The following is a 20,311-nucleotide window of genomic DNA, read 5'->3' as shown; positions in this document are numbered from 1 at the left end:
ACGAAAGCTCGTGCTCCAATATGTCTGTTAGTCTATAAGGTGCCACAGGACTCTTTGCTGCTTTTACAGATCCAGGCTAACACGGCTCCCCCTCTGACACTTGATAAAGACAAAGTAATGCACATGGGAAAACATAATCCCAACTATACATATAAAATGATGGGATCCAAATTAGTTTGAGTTACCACTCAAGAAAGAGATCTTGGAGTCATTGTGGCTATTTCTCTGAAAACATCCTCTCAATGTGCAGCGGCCGTCAAAACAGCAAACAGAATGTTAGAAACCATTAGGGAAAGGATAGATAAGATAAAGAACATAATGCTACTCTATGAATCCATGGCATGCCCACACCTTGAATACTGTGTGCAGATCTGGTCGCTCCATCTCAATAAAGCTATATTAGAATTGAGAAAGGTAGAAAGAAGGACAACAGAAATGATTAAGGGTCTGGAACAGCTTCCATGTGAGGAGAGATTAGAAAGACGGGGACTGTTCAGCCTGGAAAAGAGACAACTAAGGGCGGGATACAATGGGGGTCTATAAAATCATGACTGGGGTGGAGAAAGTGAAGAGGAAGTGTTATTTACTCCTTCCCACAACACAAGACACAGGGATCAGCCAATGAAATTAACAGGCAGCACATTTAAAACGAACATAAGGAAGTTCTTCCTCACATAGTGCACAGTTAACCTGTGGAACTCACTGCCAGGGGATGTTGTGAAGGCCAAAACTATAACCGGGTTAAAAAAGGGAATGAGATAAGTTCCTGGAGGATAGGTCCAGCAATGACTGTTAGCCAAGATGTACAGGGACACACCCCCACGCTCTGGGTGTCCCTAAGCTTCTGACTGACAGAAGCTGGGACTGGACGACATGGGATGGATCACTCGATAATTGCCCTGTTCTGGTCATTCCCTCTGAAGCGTCTGGCACTGGCCAGCTGGCCCATTGGTCTGACCCAGTCTGGCTTTTCTTATGTTCTTACTGATGGGAGCAGGCGGGGCTGGGAGTCAGGACTCCTGGGTTCTATTCCCACTTTCATCTAGAGATTGTATCCTTCCTCACTTCTATCCTAAAGCACAGGGTTGCTGTTGATTGTTAAACATCTGCTGTGTCCCACCCCAGAAGTGGCTGCAGACATGACCTCTTCCCCTGCCTCATGGTGGTGGGAGAGTTGTGGACTCCTCAAGGGGCATGAGGAAAGTTTTATGAGCTGTTGGGAGCATCCATTCGACTGTCTGCTTATTGGGCAGGGGTTCAGGAAGGCCCCCCTCAGCGCTCTTCCCCCTGCACTCCAGGATCAGGCTTCCCCAGATTGTGACAAAGCCCCACTGGCTTCCCTGAAAACAATAGGGCCTGTCCCAGCCAAGGCCTCATAAAGGCTGGATAAATAGGAAAGGGTGTGGTGAGTGCTGGCCCCTGGCCAGGGGCTGGGGCAGAGATCACAGGCAGTCGAATGGGGCGGGGGGGCTGTTCCTGGGAATCATTTTTGTCACCCCCTCTTGGTACCAGCTGCTCTTCCCTCCTGCTAACCTGGGGTTCCCCTGGAGGAGCGGGGTGGATGGGGGGGGCAGTGGAGAGTTCCCGGGCAGGGGTGGATGACGGTCACTGGTTGCGCAAGGGAGCGGAGGTGCGAGGGGGCACAAGGAGGGCAGGGTAGGAGGCAGGGCAGGTGTGGGGAGGCAGGCGTGCGAGGGGATGTGGCGGTTCCACAGGCTGGCACACGATTCTGCAAGTGTGAGCAGGGCACGAGCGTGTGTATGTGGAGGCTGTGCCAGTGCAACAAGGGGGAGGGGGGAGTTTTGGGGGCTTGTGCCAGGACAGAGCCGGGGGGAGCAGGTGAGTTCCAGGACAGAGCCAGGGGGTAGGGGCAGGGGGGTCTCACGACAGAGATGGGGGATGGGGGGTCCCAGGACAGAGCCAGGGGGCAGAGACAGGGGGTCCCAAGACAGAGCCAGGAGACACGGGGTCCCACGACTCAGCCGGGGGAGGGGCAGGGGTTCCAGGACAGAGCCGGGTGGCAGGGACAGGAGGTCCCGGGACAGAGCCGGGGGAGGGGCAGGGGTCCCTGGACAGAGCCAGGGGAGGGCGGGGGGTCCCAGGACGAAGCCAGGCCGGGGGAGGGGCAGGGGGTCCCTGGACAGAGCCGGTGGACAATGGGTTCCAGGACAGAGCCCGGGGCAGGGGCAGGGGTCCCAGGACAGAGCCGGGGGAGGGGCGGGTGGGGTCCCCGGACAGAGCCAGGCCGGGGGAGGGGCGGGGGGTCCCTGGACAGAGCCGGGGGAGGGGCAGGGGGTCCCTGGACAGAGCCAGGCTGGGGGCGGGGCAGGGGGTCCCTGGACAGAGCCAGGGGAGGGGCAGGGGGTCCCAGGACAGAGCCAGGCTGGGGGAGGGGCAGGGGGTCCCTGGACAGAGCCAGGGGAGGGGCGGGGGGGTCCCAGGACAGAGCCGGTGGACAGTGGGTTCCAGGACAGAGCCAGGGGCAGGGACAGGGGGTCCCTGGACAGAGCCAGGGGAGGGGCGGGGGGTCCCCGGACAGAGCCAGGCCGGGGGAGGGACCGGCCGGCACAGCTCTGGCCTGACTTATCAAGGGGGAGCATTTCCTGCCATTGAAGCCATTTCCCTCCCAGCCTGGCCCAGCCCTGCCCAGCTTCCTGCTTCCTCCCCAGCCCTGCAGCTGGGGGCAGGGGAGGCACCCAGGGCCCTGCTGGCTGCAGAGAACCACTGTGGGGTCCGTGTGACTCCCTCCTCCATCTCCAGGCCCCCGGGATCGGCCACACCAGCCCCTGCCCGCGGGTTAGGGGATCTCTCCCTCCCCTCCCTGGCAGCAGGCGGGGGGACCCTGCCACCCCTCTCCACGAGCCTTCCTGTGGCCTGGAACTGCCCCCCCCCCAGCCCCTGCAGGTATCCTGGGCAGGCCCGGCCGGGCGTTCAGCCAGCCACTGAAGAAACGGGCACCGATAAGCAGCACCGCTAACCCCAACAGCACCAGGCAGACCCCGAAAGTCGCGAGCCTGGCTTACAAATCAGGAGATCCTTCCACAAGATTTGCTTTCCCCCCCGCCTCCGCCCAGGGCTGCCTCCTCTTGCAGCTGTATGGGAAGGAAAAGGCGCTGGGGTCCTGCGGCAGGAGCTCTCCCAGTCATGCAAAGAGACACTCTGGAGCAGGGCTTGCAGGTGCCGCTCCCCGTCTCTTGCCCGCCCAGGCCACGGGGCACTCACTTGTTCCCATGCTGCAGCATGAAAAAGTCACTCGTCTCCCCTAAATGGTCCCCTGCCCCTGTTTGGAGGGGAGGGGGAACAACCGCATGCAACGTTAAAGACTCGCTCTCTGAGGAGGAACATCACGCATGGAGCTGCACAAAATCAATGGACGCCCCCAAGCTTTTGCGGCCCTACTATTGCCTCCCATCCTGCTGCGCTCCTGCCGGAAGCCCTCTCTCACGATGGGGGGGGGGGGATGCACTTGAAGATGCTGGGATCCTTAGGGTCAGAAGCAGCAGCAGTGCCCAGAGGAGGTGCCGGAGGAAGCTGAGAAACCCGGGCAGCACAGCGCCAAGCAGCTGCCAGGGGAGGCGATGTACAGCCCGGGCAGAGGAGGCGTATTGAAGAGTCTCCCCAAAACAATGTGCACCCCAGGGCGATGGGAAAAGGTGGGTCCCATGGCTGACAGTGGGACCCAGCAGAGCCCCCATCCCAGGCTGACAGCAGGACCCAGTGGCTTCTCCAGGCCCAGGGCTGACAGTGGGACCCAGCAGTGCCCCCGGCCCGGGGCTGACAGCGATGTTTAACTAAAGTTAAGCCTCACTCATGTCAATTCGTGAGAGTTGGAATGTCTGGAGGTGACTCCCGTGAAGCCATTGCTAACTAGGGGAGAATAGAACCCAGGAGTCCTGGGACCCAGCTCTAACCACTAGACCCCATTCCCCTCCCAGAGCCAGGGATAGAACCCAGGAGTCCTGGCATGCACTCAGGGTTGTCACCCACCCAGCTTTTCCCAGGCTCATCACTTTGTTGAGCTAGCTGTCCTGGGAAATCTGTCAGGGTCCTCAGTGCATGCGGACAGCTGTCCAGTTGCCTAGGCTCAGGACCATCCTACATATCATGGTGGCTTTGTAACTGAGATGTGACAACCCTACTCCCAGTCCCTGCTGCATTAACTGCTAAACCCCACTCCCCCTCCCAGAGCTGGGGATAGAACCAGGAGTCCTGGCTCCCAGCCCCCTGCTCTAACCACTAGACCCCACTCCCCTCCCAGAGCCAGGGATAGACCCCAGGAGTCCTGACTCCCAGGCCCCTGCTCTAACCACTAGGCTACCTTCTCGCAGTCCCAGGAGCCCCAGCCTTCTCCACACAGTCCTGATCAAGCCCTTCATGCCCTCAGGGTTAGGAACCCCCCCAGGAGCAGACCCCAGACTTCCCTCCTTATCATGGTGATGGGGGATGGTGCCTCCCCCTTTCCTGAGGGATTGGAACACCCCCTTTTCTCCTGGGGCAAGTACTAAGCTAAAAGCTGCCCCCTCCCCTCTCCAGGCTCTTGGCAACATCCCCCCATCCCTGGAGATTTGCTTCCCAATAATCCCCCAATCGAGAGCAGGAGATGCAGAGAAAAGCAGCTTAGCTGGGATGGCCTGACTTTGTGTGCCCTGCAATCAGGGCACAGATTATAGCTGAGCTGGGGCTACCGGCTTCCTCCCCACCACCCAGCACCACCTGCTAATCTTCCATGTTTGACCTGAGAATGAAACCTAGCGGGGCTGGCACAGTGCATTTCCCGGGGGCCGTGGCTAAGTGCTGCAGAACAGAACCCAGGAGTCCTGGCTCCTAGACCCTCCCGCCCCTCCGGCAGAAATCAGTACACTCCACCTATCTCCCAGAGCCAGAGACAGAACCCAGGAGTCCTGACTTCCCACACCGCTGCTGAAACTATTACACCCCATAAGAACATAAAAACGGCCATACTGGGTCAGACCAAAGGTCCATCTAGCCCAGTGTCCTGTCTGCCGACAGTGGCCAGTGCCAGGTGCCCCAGATGGAATGAACAGAACAGGTGATCATCAACTGATCCATCCTCTGTTGCCCATTTCCAGCTTCTGGCAAACAGAGGCCAGGGACAAAATCCCTGCCCATCCTGGCTAATAGTCATTGATGGACGTATCCTCCAGGAACTTATCTAGCTCTTCTTTAAACCTTGTTATTGTCCTGGCCTTCACAACATCCTCTGGCAAGGAGTTCCACAGGTTGACTGTGCACTGTGTGAAGAAATACTTCCTTTTGTTTGTTTTAAACCTGCTTTTTTGTTTGGTTGGTTTTTTTCATTTTTTTAAAATCTCAGTCTGCTTTGGACTTAACTATCTTGAGTAGTTTTGTATCGTCTGCAAATTTTGCCATCTCACTGTTCATCCCTTTTTCCTGATCATTTACGAATATGTTGAATAGGACTGGTCCCAGTACAGACCCCTGGGGGCCACCACTATTTACCTCTCTCCGTTTTGAAAACTGACCATTTATTCCTGCCCTTTGTTTCCTATCTTTTAACCAGTTACTGATCCATGAGAGGACGCTCCCTCTTATCCCACGACAGCTGACTTTGCTTAAGAGCCTTTGGTGAGGGACCTTGTGTGTGGGCACGATCTGTAAGTCCGTTACACCTTGTCAAAGGCTTTCTGAAAATCTAAGTACACTATATCCACTGGATCCCCCTTGTTCACATGCTTGTTGACTCCCTCAAAGAATTCTAATAGACTGGTGAGGCATGATTTCCCTTTCCCAACAAAAACCATGTTGACTCTTCCCCAACAAATTGTGTTAATCTACCCGGCTCCCATCCCAGAGCTGAGACCAGAACCCAGGAGTCTACCCACTCTAACCACTACACACCACTCCCCTCACAGATTCACAGATTCCAAGGCCCGAAGGAACCGCTGTGATCATCTGGTCTGACCTCCTGGATGACACAGGCCAGAGAACTGCCCAGAAACAACACCTCTTTGAACTAGAGCCGATATTTACCACAGATCCAATCCTGATTTAAACATTTCCAGGGATGGAGAAGCCACCAGGACCCTCGGTAAATTGTTCCAAGGGTTAATCGCACTCACTACACCTTATTTCTGGTCTAAATTTGTCCGGCTTCAACTCCAAGCCATGGCTCATGTTCAACCTTTGCTAGAGCCATTATTAGATCCTTGTTCTCCATGTCGGCACTGATAGACAGGGACCAAGTCCCCCCTGACCCTTCTCTTTGTCAAGCTAAAAACACGGAGCTCCGGAGTCTCTCGCTATGAGGCAGGTTTTCTAACCCTTCCATTGTTCTCGGGGCTCTTCTCGGCAACTTATCAACATCCTTCGGGAGCAGGATCCCAGCCACGGTCGCACCTGGGTCAAATCCAGAGGGAAAATCACCTCCCTGCTCCCCCTGAGATTCCCCTGTTCATGCAACCCAGGACGGGGCTAGCCCTTTTGTCCACAACTAGAGACCACTCCCCTCCCAAGCCAGGAGAACCCAGGAGTCCTAGTTCTGGAGGAGTTTGCCTGCCCCAGCTCAGTTATGGGGGATGTGGCCTAGTACCCGCAAGGGGGTTGACCCGAATATGGCCTGGCTGTGGGGCTGTGGTCCTGCGCTGGCCTGGGGGGGATGGGAGGTCCTGTTCCCCCCGTCCCCTTGTCCGACAGCCTCCGTGTACCTCACAGGGGGGGTGAGGCAGGGCTAACCTCCCCGCCCGCACCGGTGAGTCTCAGTCCTGCCCTGGAGGAAAGAGGGGGTGGAGCCACTTCCCAAAGTAACGATCCTGGGGGGTCGGAGACGGAGGAGGGTTTCACAGGGATCGGGGTCAAAGGGGTGTCTCCCTTCAGCCTTGTGAGTGGGCGGGGCCTGGGTTCCCACCTGCTGCAGTACTCTCCACCCTCCACCTCTGAGGCCCCCTCCCCATAGTATGGGACCCTCCACACACACACACATGGATCCCACATGCTCTGCCACACGCTCGGCTCGTGGCAATGGGACGCACTGGGGAAGGCCAGGCGGGGGGCTCCTTTCCCCTGGGGCTGCGACGCAGGCCTGGCTGCTAGCCCGGTGCTGAATGGTCAGAGAGTCAGAGATGGTAAGGCCAGAAGGGACCAATCCTGCCACCTGCATCGCACAGGCCAGAGAATCCCCCCCCCCGCAGGGTCGTTCCCACATCCAACCCAGATCTGATGGTCGAGCTAGAGCGGAGCCGTCCAATCTCAGCGTAAAGACTCCAAGCGATGGAAAATCCACTCCCAGCTCTGGATCAGTCATTCGAGTGGCTGCTTTCCCTTCCCCCCTGCTCCCCGTTAAATCTCGGTGCCTTGTTCCCAATCTGAATTTCTCGCCTCAGCTCCAGCCATTGGCTTTTGCTCTCTGCCTCTGCTCTCAGAAACTCCCCCCCACCCCCCACCAGGGCTGTGCTGGCTGCCGGTACCTCTGAATCTTCTCTAGAGCCAGCTACAGTTCTCCAGTCTCTGGCTCTGAGGCAGATTCCCAGCCCTCGGCTTAGGCCTGTTGCTCTTTTCTGACCCCCGGCCGAGATGTCAGGATCCTTGAAGGGCGGACGCCAGAACTGGCTGCAGTAACTGGCCTCCGCAGGGCCAGCGCCCGGCTCCCCCTCGCCATCCCCTGCTCACATACCCAACGGCTGCGTTATCTGAGAGGGGGAAGCCGCCCCTGGTGTAGTTGACACAGTGACACTGCCTGAGTCTGCAGAGAGCCTGAACCACTTGCTCCAAGAGGGCTGAATTCTCCCATTCTCCTGAGGGAGCCATTATCTCTGGAGCCTGGTGACCGCCATTTCTGTTCTCATACTCAGCACATTCCCGTCATGACCCCTGAGCCCTTTCCAGAGCTGCTGCTTGCCTGGGACACAGTCCCCGGCCTTGCAAGCCAGACCGGCAGCCTTGCCTCCAAAATGTACGACCTGCATTTGGCTGTTACATGCAAGGGGCATTTTCCCCCTGGCCTCTCAAACCCAGGCATGGGCTGGTTGCCCGGATGGCATGAATCTACCCCAGCCAGCGCCCTTTGCCCACCTCCCCAGGACGGATCACAGGGGACCGGAGCCCAGGCATCAAGGCAAACCTGGTCCTCTCCTGTCCAGCCGCCACAGCAGGAGACTATCACTGGGGGAGAAGATCCGAGCCTCCCCCCCGCCTCAGTTATCAACCCTCAGGTCTGCAGGGATTCACGGGAGCTCCAGGCCCACCTCACCTGGGTAGAAGTCCTTAGACTTGGAGAGCTTGATGGTGGCACCCGTCTCTTTCTGCAGCTGGACAATGGTCTGTCCCCCTTTCCCGATGATGGAGCCGGCCGCATAGCTGGGGATCAGGACCTTGAGGAAATATTCACCCTCTTCTGGAGGAGAGAGAGGAGAGAAGAGACGCATTAGTGATGCCATGCCAGGATGGAGCTGCCGGGGGAGGGGGGAGATCAGCCCCCAACCAGAGCTCTGTGGGGCTAGACACCTCCTCTGGAGGCCCCCCACTTTTCCAAACCTGCCCACTGAATATTCCCTGGAAGGGTACTGCAGCATCTGCCCTGACCCTGCAGCGTATCAGGCCATTACTGGGGAGTGCTGGAGTAATAATGCCAGCAGTGCTTAGCTCTTAACCAGGCTTTTCATCTGTCAGTTTCAAAATACTCTCCAACGAAGCTACAGTTCCATTGCCCCCACTTCACAGCAGTGGAAACTGAGGCCCAAGAAGGGACTGGCCCAAGCTCAGCGGTAGAGCTGGGGATAGAACCCAGGCATCCTGACTCCCAGCCTCCCCTGCTTTAACCACTAGACTCCCCTCCCAGAGTTGGGAATAGAACCCAGGCCAGGAGTCCTGACTCCCAGCCCCCGCTGATCTAACCACTGGACACCACTCCCTTCCTGGAGGTGGGGAGAGAACCCAGGAGTCCTGGCTCCCAGCCCTCTTCTGGATTCATAGAGCACCCAGCACAATGGGTGTCCTTGGTCTGCTGCTCCGCTAAGAAGAAAAACCATTGCTCAGGCATTACACAGACCGGCGCATTCAAACCACCATGGGGCTTTATCCAGGGACCCCCGGGGAGAGAACAAACCACACGTGTGACAGACGTCAGTCACACCACTCAGTGCGCGACTGGAAGGTCAGGTCCCCCAGTGACTGGTGCGGGATAAGAATAGAATTGGCGCTAAGGGAGCTGTTGCAGTTGCAGTACCTGGCCACTAGTGGGAGACATGCCCACCCATGCACTTAACCAGCATGTTGCATTTGGGCCCGGTTCTGTACAAACACGTCGCAAAGACAGGTGCTGCTGTCGACTCATTGGGAAGGTGGGGCGGGGGCCATGCTTTCAGCTATAGACTAATCTGTCTTCAGTAGAGCTCAACATGCTTTACAAAGGAGGGCAGCATCTTTGTCCCCATAGTACAGATGGGGAAACTGAGGCATGGGGAGACTTTCCTAAGGTCTCCCAGCAGGCCTGGGAGAAGCCAGGTCTCTTGCATACCAGTCCTGTGCTCTACCCACTAGCTCACACTGCCTCAATAAGCGCTCTGCACCCACACTGATATTGTCTTCTTCAGGGTGGGGGAAATAGCGAAATCCGCTGACGTCACACAGGATAGTTATTTTGGGGGCAGGGCATGAGCCGTGATGCCCCCACTCAAGCACAAGATCAGGGTCTGTATTGCTACCTGCATCCCGGAAACCTTCAGCAGCAACTCACTTCATTCCTTTACGCCCATCACCCAGCCTCTGGGCACACGCCAGCCCCGCCTCCCCACCAGCAACACGGCTCATTAATGAAGGATGCAGAGTGAAGAATTCTTGCCTGATGTGGGGGGCTGGGCGTGGGGGAATCAAATGAAATCAGCATCTGGTAAAAAGCTAAACTACCTCGGAACTTAGGACACAGGACTGGACGAGCCGCCCCCACCCCAATATGTTTCTAGAGAGCAATCGGATCTTCTCTCGGCCTGCACTGTAGGCTAAACAAGCCCAGCTCTTTCAGTCTTCTCTCGCGAGATTGGCTCGCCAGTCCCCTGATCGGCCTAGTAGCCCTGCTCTGCATCTGCTCCAGTGGGAACTCCTCTGTCTCGAACAGCGCTGGACACAGTCCCTGCCTCTCCATTGTGCTCGTGAACATTTCAGCTGGAGCGGCTCCATGGTGGCCTTTCTCCCCCACCCAGAATGCTGCTTTCTGAAATAGCTGCAGATCCGAGGCAACTGGTGCTGGGGCGAATGACCGAGGGGCCACGTGCAAATGACTCTCTGCTTTGCACCACCCTCTGGTAGGTTGCATGTGCAACGCACGTGCGCGTGACGAGACGTGTAATACTCGCACAGATGTACTCTCGCCACAGCAGCAAGTGGGTGTAAACGATGCGTTTATACACACATGGATATTGCGGGTGTAATTATAGGTTTGGAGGCCAGAAGTGATCAGTGGTTCTCAGCGTTTCCAGACTACTGTACCCCCCTCAGGAGTCTGATTTGTCTGGTGGACCCCCAAGTTACTTAAAAACAACTTGCTTACAAAATCAGAACATAAAAATCCAAAAGTGTCCCAGCCACACTAGAATTGACCTTTCTCATTTTTACCATGTAATTATAAAATAAATCAATTGGAATATAAATATTGCACTTATATTTCAGTGTACAGTACATAGAGCGGGTTAAACCAGTCATTGTCTGTCTGATATTTCCGTTGGTACTGACTTTGCTAGTGCTTTTTGTGTAGCCTGTTGTGAAACTAGGCAAATATCTAGATGAGTTGATGTACCCCCTGGAAGACCTCTGCGTATCCCCAGGCGTATGTGTACCCCTGGTTGAGAACCACTAATTTGGATAATCTCATCCGACCTCTTGCATTATGCAGGCCATAGAATCCACCCAGTGATTCCTACACTGAGCCCAGGTCTGGTGGTCGAGCTAGAGCAGAGATTTTTGAAAGAGACACCCAGCGTCCAAGCGACGGAGAAATCCCCTTGTCCCTGGGTCTGCAGTTATACAAGTTAATTCCCTTGCCTGGGTAAAGTGTGCCCCGTATTTCCGGTGTGAATTTCCCTCATGTCTGCTGCAGCCATTAGCTCCCATTTCTGCCTCTGTCACTGCTAACGGGGAGTGCAATCCATCCACCCGCAGGGGGCCCCGGGCATCATGGCAGCCAGCATTCACATTCTGCAAAGCGGCTTAGGGATTTGAGTTTTCGATTCCTAGTCACTGTTACTCTCCTCGCTCAAGGTTAATGGTGCCAAGAACTGGCCATTGAAATCCCACAGGGAAATTACAGCCCATGTGGATACTGCATGTGTGTCTTCAGTTCATGGGTGCGCATATGTACTGAGTGCGTGAGTGTGTGTTGAGTGTGCATGTGTGTTTATTGAGTGTGTGACTGCATAGATTGCATGTGATTGTATATGTGTGTACTGAGTGTGTGCGCATAGTGTGTGTATTGAGAGTATATTGCATGTGATTGCATTGTGTGTATTGACTGCATATTGCATGCGATTATATTTGTGAATTGAATATGTAGTGAATGTGTACTGCACGTGGTTGTATACGTGTGTATGGCATGTGTGTGCATGTATTGAGTATACATTGCATGTGAGTGTATTGTGCGTATTGAGTGTATATTGCATATGATTGTATACATGTGTATTGCGTGTGTGTGTGTGTATTGAGTGTACATTGCATGGGAGTGGATATGTGTGTATTGTGCATATTGTATGTATGTGTATTGAGTGTGTGCGTGTATTGAGTATACATTGCGTGTGAGTGTATTGTGTGTTTTGAGTGTATATTGCATGTGTTTGTAAATGTGTGTATCAAATGTGTATTGTGTGTGTTGAGTGTATATTGCATGTAATTGTATAGGTGTGTATTGAGTTTCTGTGTGTATTGAGTGTGCATTGCATGTGAGTGTATATGTGCCTATTGAGTTTGTGTGTGTATTGAGTGTATATTGCATGTGACAGCATACATGTGTATTGAGTGCATGTGTGATATATTGTGCATACATTGTATGTGTGTATTTTTATGAGACATCTGATGAGCCAATCAGGACGCAGAGATCTGTATATTTTGCTACTTGACTTCACATAACTCTATTATTGGCTGCTGGGGACCCAATCAGGATGCAGCCTCTGCCCGCGCCATCCAATTGGCTAGCACTGTCCCAGAGCTTGGCCCTGCTGAGCTTTGAGGCCTAGGACAAGAGGAATCCCCAGAGTGGCCGGCCTGGTGCTCTCCTCGTTAAGGAGGCCCGTCAGCCCCACAGCTAAAGCCATTGTCCCCCAATCTGCCTGGGGCCTCCTCCCCTCTAGCCTGGACCAGCAGCTCCCAGATCTGATGGTCCCTGCAGAATGGGCTGCTCCCATGGTGCTGACCCATCATCCCAGCTCCTCGTTAAACAATTTCCTCATTACTCTTCCAGGTTGGCATAATGACCCCCTCTCCTCCTCCGAGTCATCAGCAGGCTTCGGATTCGGGGACCACAACACGGCCCTCTGCCACTTCGGCTAAGGGAGTCACTCCACAACTGGTAGCAGTAGCGGGTTGTTATACAGATCGTCCAGTAGAAGAGGGGGGCGTGGCACATGCTTGGTCACTGGGTTACATCAGCCACAGCTGTGGCTGACTCGGGTGTGAAGCTGATTATCAATCAGAGGGGAGGTGTGGCCATGAGGCCGCCAATGGGAGGGGAGGTGCCGCACAGCCCACCAAGACATCTCTGTGGAGCTGAGGTCCACACTCCAGCTAAAGTCTGGGCTGTCCAGGCCCAGAGCTTATTCCAGGCCTCACCCCACACAGAGAGTGAGTGGTGGGGTGCCCCTCACCCCACAATAGTAGTGGTGATGCCTGGGGATCGGCCATGCCAGTGCAGCCACTGAAACCTGCAATGGACTGGCAGGGAGCACAGGAGTCAATATCCCACCACAGGCCCATCTAGCTTGTCGTCCCATCTCCCACAGTGGCCACCACCTGCAGCTGAGGGAGAAACCCCCTGGCAGACAATTGTGAGATAACCTGAACCCAGGGCTCATGGCCTGGGAAGAGGAAGGGGCTTTTCCCCAACTAACCTAACCTGGGCTGTTCCCATTATCCAGGCCAGCATCTGGAATCCTGCTGCACTCCTGGCCCCAACTGCATCCAGTAGCAGGGAGTTCAACAGACAGAGGGAGGGAAGGACTGATGGACACAGAGATGGACAGAGACACGTGCTACACAGCAGGTCAAAGCTCTGTTGTTCTCTTAGCCTCCCTGAGCCTCCAGTTAGAACATAAGAACAGCCATACAGGGCCAGACCAATGGCCCATGTAGCCCAGTGTCCTATCTCTGACAGTGACCAGTGCCAGGTGCTGCAGAGGGAATGAACAGAACACGGCAATTATGGAGTGATCCATCTCTTGTTGCCTATTCCCAGCTTCCGGCAGTCAGAGGCTTAGGGACACCCAGAGCATGGGGTTGCGTCCTCTGACCATCTTGGCTAATAGCCATTGATGGTCCTATCCTCCATTAATTTATCTCATTCTTTTCTGAACCCTGTTATAGTTTTGCCTGTCACAACATCCCCTGGCAAGGAGTTCCACAGGTTGACTCTGTGTTGTATGTCGAGATACTTCCTTTTGTTTGTTTTAAACCTGCTGCCTGTTAATATAATTGGGTGACCCCTGGTTCTTGTGTTATGAGAAGGAGTAAATAACCCTTCCTTATTCACTTTCTCCACCCCAGTCATGATTTCATAGACCTCCATCATTTCCCCCCTTAGTCATTTCTCTTCCAGGCTGAACAGTCCCCGTCTTTCTAATCTCTCCTCATATGGAATCGGTTCCATCCCCCAATCACTTTTGTTGCCCTTCTCTGAACCTTTTCCAATTCTAATATATGGGTTTTGAGATGGGGCAACCAGAACTGCCCGCAGGATTCAAGATGTGGGTGTACCATGGATTTATATCGTGGCGTTGTGATATTTAATTTCTTGTTATCTCCCCCTTTCCTGATGGTTCCCAACATTGCGTTTGCATTTTTGACGGCCCCTGCACAGTGAGTGGATGTTTTCGGAGAACGACCCACGATGACGCCAAGATCTCTTTCTCGAGTGGTAACAGCTAATTTAGACCCCATCATTTTGTATGCAGTGTTGGGATTAAGGTTTCCCATGGGCATCGCTTTGCATTTATCGACACTGAATTTCTTCCGCCATTGAGTTGCCCGCTCGCCCAGAGAGTTCTCCTGGCCCTGCCTCTCCTTTGGACTCGCTCCAGGTTATCCACATTCTCCCTGAATTGGACACGGGACTCCAGCTGAGGCTTCCCCAGTGCCGAGCAGAGCGGGACACTCCTGTTAATGCCCCCAGAATGATATTAGCCCTTTTCGCAGCTGTGTCACTTCATTGGCGCCTATTCAATTCGTGATCCGCCATCACCCCAGCTCTTTTCCAGCAGCGCTTTCGCCTAGCCGGTTAGACCCCCCCTTTGTATCTGTGCAGTCGATTTTTCCTTCCCCGGTGCAGTACTTTGCACTTGTCTGGATTGAATTTCATCTTGTTCATTTCAGACCAATTCTCCTATTTGTCAAGGTCGTTTTGAATTCTAATCCTGTCCCTGCCCTCCCCTGAAATGCTTGCAAAGCCCTTCCCCCCCACAGCTTGGTGTCATCCGCAAACTTTATAAGCATCCTCTCCACTCCATTATCCAAGTCAGTCATGAAAGTATTGACTCGTACCAGACCGGACCAAGGACCGACCCCCCAGATGCCTTCCCGGTGGGACAGCGAACCATTGATAGCTGCTTTTTGAGTCCGATCCTTCAACCAGCTGTGCACCCACCTCACAGTCATTTCATCTAGCGCCACCTTTCCCTGCTTTGCTAATGAGAACGCTGTGAAGGGAGTGTGTCAAAATCCATTCTAAAACCAAGATAGATCCAGTGGCGGATTAGCCTTGGGCTGATGGGGCCCGTGCCCAGGGGCCCTGGCCAATTCGGGGGCCTTGGAAAAAAATCCACCGCTGGCCAGCGGAGGCCCGGAGCCCCAGAAGAAGCACCAGGCAGGTGGGGGAAGCCCCTGGCCCTGACCCCTCTCCTCCCGGCAGCAGCACCAGGCGGGCAGGGAGGGGCAGGGGAAATCCCTGCGCCCTGCCCCCACTCCTCAGCAGAAGGGCATGGTGGGGGAGCCCCCGCACCTCGACCCTGCTCCTCAGTAGAAGCGCCAGGCGGTTGGGGCGGGAGAAGCCCCAGTGCCCTGACCCCGCTCCCTGGCAGAAGCACCGGGCAAAGCCCCAGCGGCAGCCCCGGGACTGGAGGAGCTCTCGCTCCCTGCTGCGGCCGGGGCCATGGCGGCGGGGACAGAGCTTCTCCGGTCTTGGTGTGGCAAAAAGGAGCAAACGGGTGTGTGGTGGGGGGGCGGAATGGGGCAGGACCATGCGTGGAACAGGGGTGGGACTGTGGAGGGAAGGGGCAGAATGGGGTAGGGCCGTGGGCGGGGCTGCAGGCAGAAGGGGCGGGACCATAGGCAGAAGGAGAGGGGAGGGCCCCCCCAGACTTGCTCTGACCCAGGGTCCCACTGCTTCCCCCATCCACTGGGCCCGTAACCCTGTCAAAGAAGGAAATTATGTTTGTTTGGCATGATTAGTTCCTTCTAACCCTGTTGTCCTCCAGGTTTGAAACATGATTGTTTAATAAATTGGCTCCAGTGGCTTTCCCAGTGTCAAAGCTAGTCTGGTCTATAATTCCCCAGGTCCCTTTTGTTCCCCCTTTTAAAGCTAGGTTCTACGTTTGCGCTTCTCCAGCCCTTTGGGACTTCACCCGTTCTCCGTGAAACCTCCGAGATAATTGCTAACGGGTTCTGAGATTCACCTTCAGCTAGTTCCTTAAGTACCCTCGGGTGAATTTCATCAGGCCCTGCCAGCTTGGATTCATCTACCTTGTTCCAATATTCTTAACCTGTTCTTTCCCTGTTGTGGCTGGAATTCCTTCCCCACCGCTTGTTACTGTTAATTGTGCTGAGTATCTTGTGGTTGCCATTAACCTTTTGAGTGAAAGTTGAAGCAAAGTAGGCATTAAACACCTACCCCTTCTCGATGTTGTCCATTACTGGCTCTCCTTCCTCTCTGTGCAGAGGACCTGCACTTTCCTTCGGCTTTCTCTTGCCCCTAATGCATTTGAAGAACCTCTTCTTATTGCCGCTGACGTCCCTTGCTAGGAGATACTCATTTTGTCCCTTAGCCTTCCTGAGTTTGTCCCTGCGTGATTGTGCTGTTCTTTTGTACTCCTCAATCTGTCCACGTTTCCACTTCTTGTAGGATTCCTTTTTGATTTCCAGGGCATTAAAGTGCTCCTGATGGAGCCATACTGGCCTCTTACTGTTCTTCCTAGCTTTCCTTTGCAGTGGGACAGTTGGCAGTCATGCCTTTACTATTGTCTCATTAAGCAGCCACCAGCTCTCCTGACCTCTTTCACCCCTTAGTTTTCCTTCCCAAGGGACCTCACCTACCAGCTCTCTGAGGTTGTTAAGAAATGTTTTTTTGGAAGTCTACCATCCTTATTCTCACTCACTCCTTGCCTTCCTTGGAATCATGAAATCTATCGTTTCACGGACACTTTCACCCAAGTTGTCTTCCACCTTCAGATTTGCTACCCTGTCGGTCAGAATCCAACAGCTGCCCTCCGGTTACATCCTCCACTCTCTGAAACAAGACACTGTCCCCGGTACAGTCCAAGAACTTATTGGAGAGTTTGAGGTTTGCCGTGTGACTTTCCCCCGTTACTACCAGGTCTTGTGTTTTGGATACTCCGCCATCCACCGCCATAGTAGACCACTACTGTGACGTCACCCCGATTTTTTCCCCTTATAAGCTAGGTGCCTCCTAGTTCTGCCACTTGGAAGTAGCAGGAGAATACCCTGGCCCTTCCACCCAGCCCCAGATACCTGCAGGGCTGTGATCACCTGTCTCCCAGCCACCAGCAGGGCCCATGCCAGCCCCTGTCCAGAACACCACTCAGAGCTGGGACTCTGGGGCCCATACGGGGGGTGTAGGTGCAAGACCCCACGTCGCCCATCCCCCAGCAGGTGTCTGCCCCGCTCTGAGGTGCTGGCACATCTCCAGCTGAAGCCTCTCTGAGCTGCCACAGAGCTGGCTTGACAGGGAGGCTTCTCAGCCCAAATCCACTTAAAGAGGCACCTCTGGGGTAGATTAAGCCAGTTAAGTCATTACAGGAGGCAATGGATTCCAAGCCGATCCGCGCGGAGCATCTGCCTCCGCCAGAGCCCTGGCCACCGACCGGGACCCCCCGCTCTACATCAAGGGGCACCCTGATCCCTGGGAGATTTTAACCTGAATCCGCCCCTCCCCCAGGATTTAGGGGCCTCCTGATTGGGGTTCTGCTATGTCAGGTCAAGGATCCTAGGTCAATATTGTTGGGCGCCAGCCCTCGCCTGTGGAGAGCACTGACCCCGGCCCAGTTGGAGGGAGCGGACCTCAGAACCACCACTCAGCACAGAAACCCAACGCTTAGCCCCAGAGGCAGGATGGAGGCAGGGGAGACAGATATGGGCCACTGTCCCTTTAAGGCATGGGCCCGCACCCCTCTGGGTGTGCAAGGTACATCCCAAGAAGGAACTTTCACATCAGGACTCCTGGGCCCTACTCCCAGCCCCGAGAGGGGAGTCGGGGCCAGTGGTTAGAGCCAGGGGGACTGGGAGTGAGGACGCCTAGGTCCTATTCCCTGCCACTGTGCAGGTGGTCGGGCACCCCTGATATTTTTCAGCCCCCCTCAATTCGTTTTAGGCAAAGACACCATATTGCGTTTACACGGGGGGAAGTGCATGGGTGTGTGGGGAGGCGGGTTGGGGTTTCTGCTCATCATGAATAGGGCTATTACAGGAGCTCCTAGGGCTCAGGGCCCCTAGTGTCAGGCACTGCCCAGACACACAGTAACCCACAGGAGCTGGAACCAGGGGTGCTGGGGGTGCTGCTGCATGGCCAGGCTTGAAGTGCTTTCCATTATATCCAGGGTTTATAGTTTGGGTCAATGGCTCTCAGCACCCCCACGATACAAATTGTTCCAGCGGCCCTGCAGGAACCGAGATCAGGGCCCCGTCGGGCCGGGTGCTGCCTAGACACACAGTGACCGAGATCAGGGCCCTGTCGGGCCGGGCGCTGCCCAGACACACAGTGACCGAGATCGGGGCCCCATCAGGCCGGGCGCTGCCCAGACACACAGTGACCGAGATCAGGGCCCCGTCGGGCCGGGCGCTGCCCAGACACACAGTGACCGAGATCAGGGCCCTGTCACGCGGGGCGCTGCACAGACACACAGTGACCGAGATCAGGGCCCCGTCGGGCCGGGCGCTGCCCAGACACACAGTGACCGAGATCAGGGCCCCGTCTCGCCGGGCGCTGCCCAGACACACAGTGACCGAGATCGGGGCCCCGTCGGGCCGGGCGCCGCCCAGACACATAGTGACCGAGATCAGGGCCCCGTCGCGCCGGGCGCTGCCCAGACACACGGTGACCGAGATCAGGGCCCCGTCGGGCCGGGCGCTGCCCAGACACATAGTGACCGAGATCAGGGCCCTGTCACGCGGGGCGCTGCACAGACACACAGTGACCGAGATCAGGGCCCCGTCGGGCCGGGCGCTGCCCAGACACACAGTGACTGAGATCAGGGCCGGGCGCTGCCCAGACACACACGAGAGATCAGGGCCCCGTCGCGCCGGGCACTGCCCAGACACACGGTGACCGAGATCAGGGCCCCGTCTCGCCGGGCGCTGCCCAGACACACAGCGACTGAGATCAGGGCCCTGTCGCGCCAGGCGCTGCACAGACACACAGCGACCGAGATCAGGGCCCCGTCATGCCGGGTGCTGCCCAGACACACAGTGACCGAGATCAGGGCCCCATCAGGCCGGGCGCTGCCAGACACACAGTGACCGAGATCAGGGCCCCGTCAGGCCGGGCGCTGCCAGACACACAGTGACCGAGATCGGGGCCCTTCACGCCAGGTGCTGCCCAGACACACAGTGACCGAGATCAGAGCCCTACAAATCCCCACCAGAGGGTCCCCCTGACTCACTGCTATCTGCTGGGACAGACAGGCAGACCCAGTCCTGGGCTCTGTCCATGTTATACGTCAACCCCCTTCTGGAGGGCCTGTGCCGCCACGGCTGTGCCAGTGCACGCCAGGAATCCTGCCACCCCTCCAGTGCCCAGCACCGCTGCCCGCACTGCGTGGGCTGAGGGAAACCGCCCAGCCCATCCTGGGGGGAGCAGTCAGACCAGCCTCGCTGCTGGGCAGGGCCCCGAAGCAAAGACTTTTGGGAAATTCCCCAAGCGCATCATTGGAGAGCATGGCCCAGCTGGGCCCCATGGACCCCCCAGCCAGTCTGGATGGACCCACGCTCAAGGCTGCCCTTGATGATGGTTCTGTGGGCTGAGGGGATGGGAACCGGGAGCTCTGGCTGATCCCAACTGGAGCCTTGCTCCAGCCTGGCTCCAGGGCCCCGTGCCAGCCTCGCTCACCTTCCTGCCCTTGGCTTCGGTCCTCCTTGCCCAGGATCACCAGCCGAACCCACCGCCTCGCTGCAAACCAGGCCAAGATCCCTGCCCCAGCATGCACGGGGGCTGCCAGTGAGAGACAGCCACGCCGGAGGGGAAGGACCCTCGGGCCAGAGGGCATCCTGCTGCCCCATCCCCTGGCAGCAGCTCGGACCAGGAGCTTTGAGGGGTTCAGCTAAGATGGAGCCTGGGTTTGCAGGGGACCCCTCTCTTCAAACAGGCTGGGGCTTTACAACACCAAAGCCCACCCCATTTCCACTCTCCCCTGCCCCCGATCTTTTCCCACTCAGACCTAGGACTCCCCAGCGCCCCTTGCATCCCCCATCCCAGCTGGCTTGGCGCTTTGACCGGGATCCCTCCCCCACCCCACGTCTGCTCTTGCGCATTGCCCTGGCAACCGGCCTCCTTTTGCCAATGCAGGCCGGATTCCAACAACCCGACCCATCTCTCCATCACGGCCCCCAATCAGAGATCCCCCCACACACACCTCAGCACCGCCGAGATCAATCCGACCCCCCCCCCCCCACGTCCATCCTCGGTGAAAAAACAGAGACACCACAAAATGCAACCGGGACCGAAAAACCAACGGCCAAATATCCGGGTAACAGCCCAGATCCTTGCTTCAGTGTCATTTCCCTCGGCCCCTCATTCCAGCCCTTCCCACAGAGCTAAGATGCCCCAGTTCTTTTATCCCGGTGTCTGGTCTTTTATCGCTCTAATTTATGCCTCGCTTTTGGAAATCTCCTCCCTGCCGGTACATTAGCCCCA

The 20,311-nt window shown here is 56.1% G+C and overlaps 1 protein-coding gene across 1 annotated transcript in view; it reads right to left on the bottom strand.

Annotated features, from left to right (window-relative positions):
* The window catches only part of NOVA2 (NOVA alternative splicing regulator 2), a 34,665-nt gene that overhangs the window by 12,614 nt on the left and 1,740 nt on the right, over positions 1 to 20,311 (bottom strand). Inside the window, exon 2 of the mRNA XM_039510619.1 lies at positions 8,228 to 8,371. Within this exon, the coding sequence (XP_039366553.1) occupies positions 8,228 to 8,371 (144 nt within the window). The remainder of the gene's footprint in view (positions 1 to 8,227; positions 8,372 to 20,311) is intronic.

The sequence above is a fragment of the Mauremys reevesii genome, linkage group 22 (genome assembly GCF_016161935.1).
Source record: "Mauremys reevesii isolate NIE-2019 linkage group 22, ASM1616193v1, whole genome shotgun sequence".
Lineage (NCBI taxonomy): Eukaryota > Metazoa > Chordata > Testudines > Geoemydidae > Mauremys > Mauremys reevesii.
The sequence above is the reverse complement of the archived record's forward strand: the minus strand, read 5'-3'. Positions and strand labels throughout refer to the sequence as shown.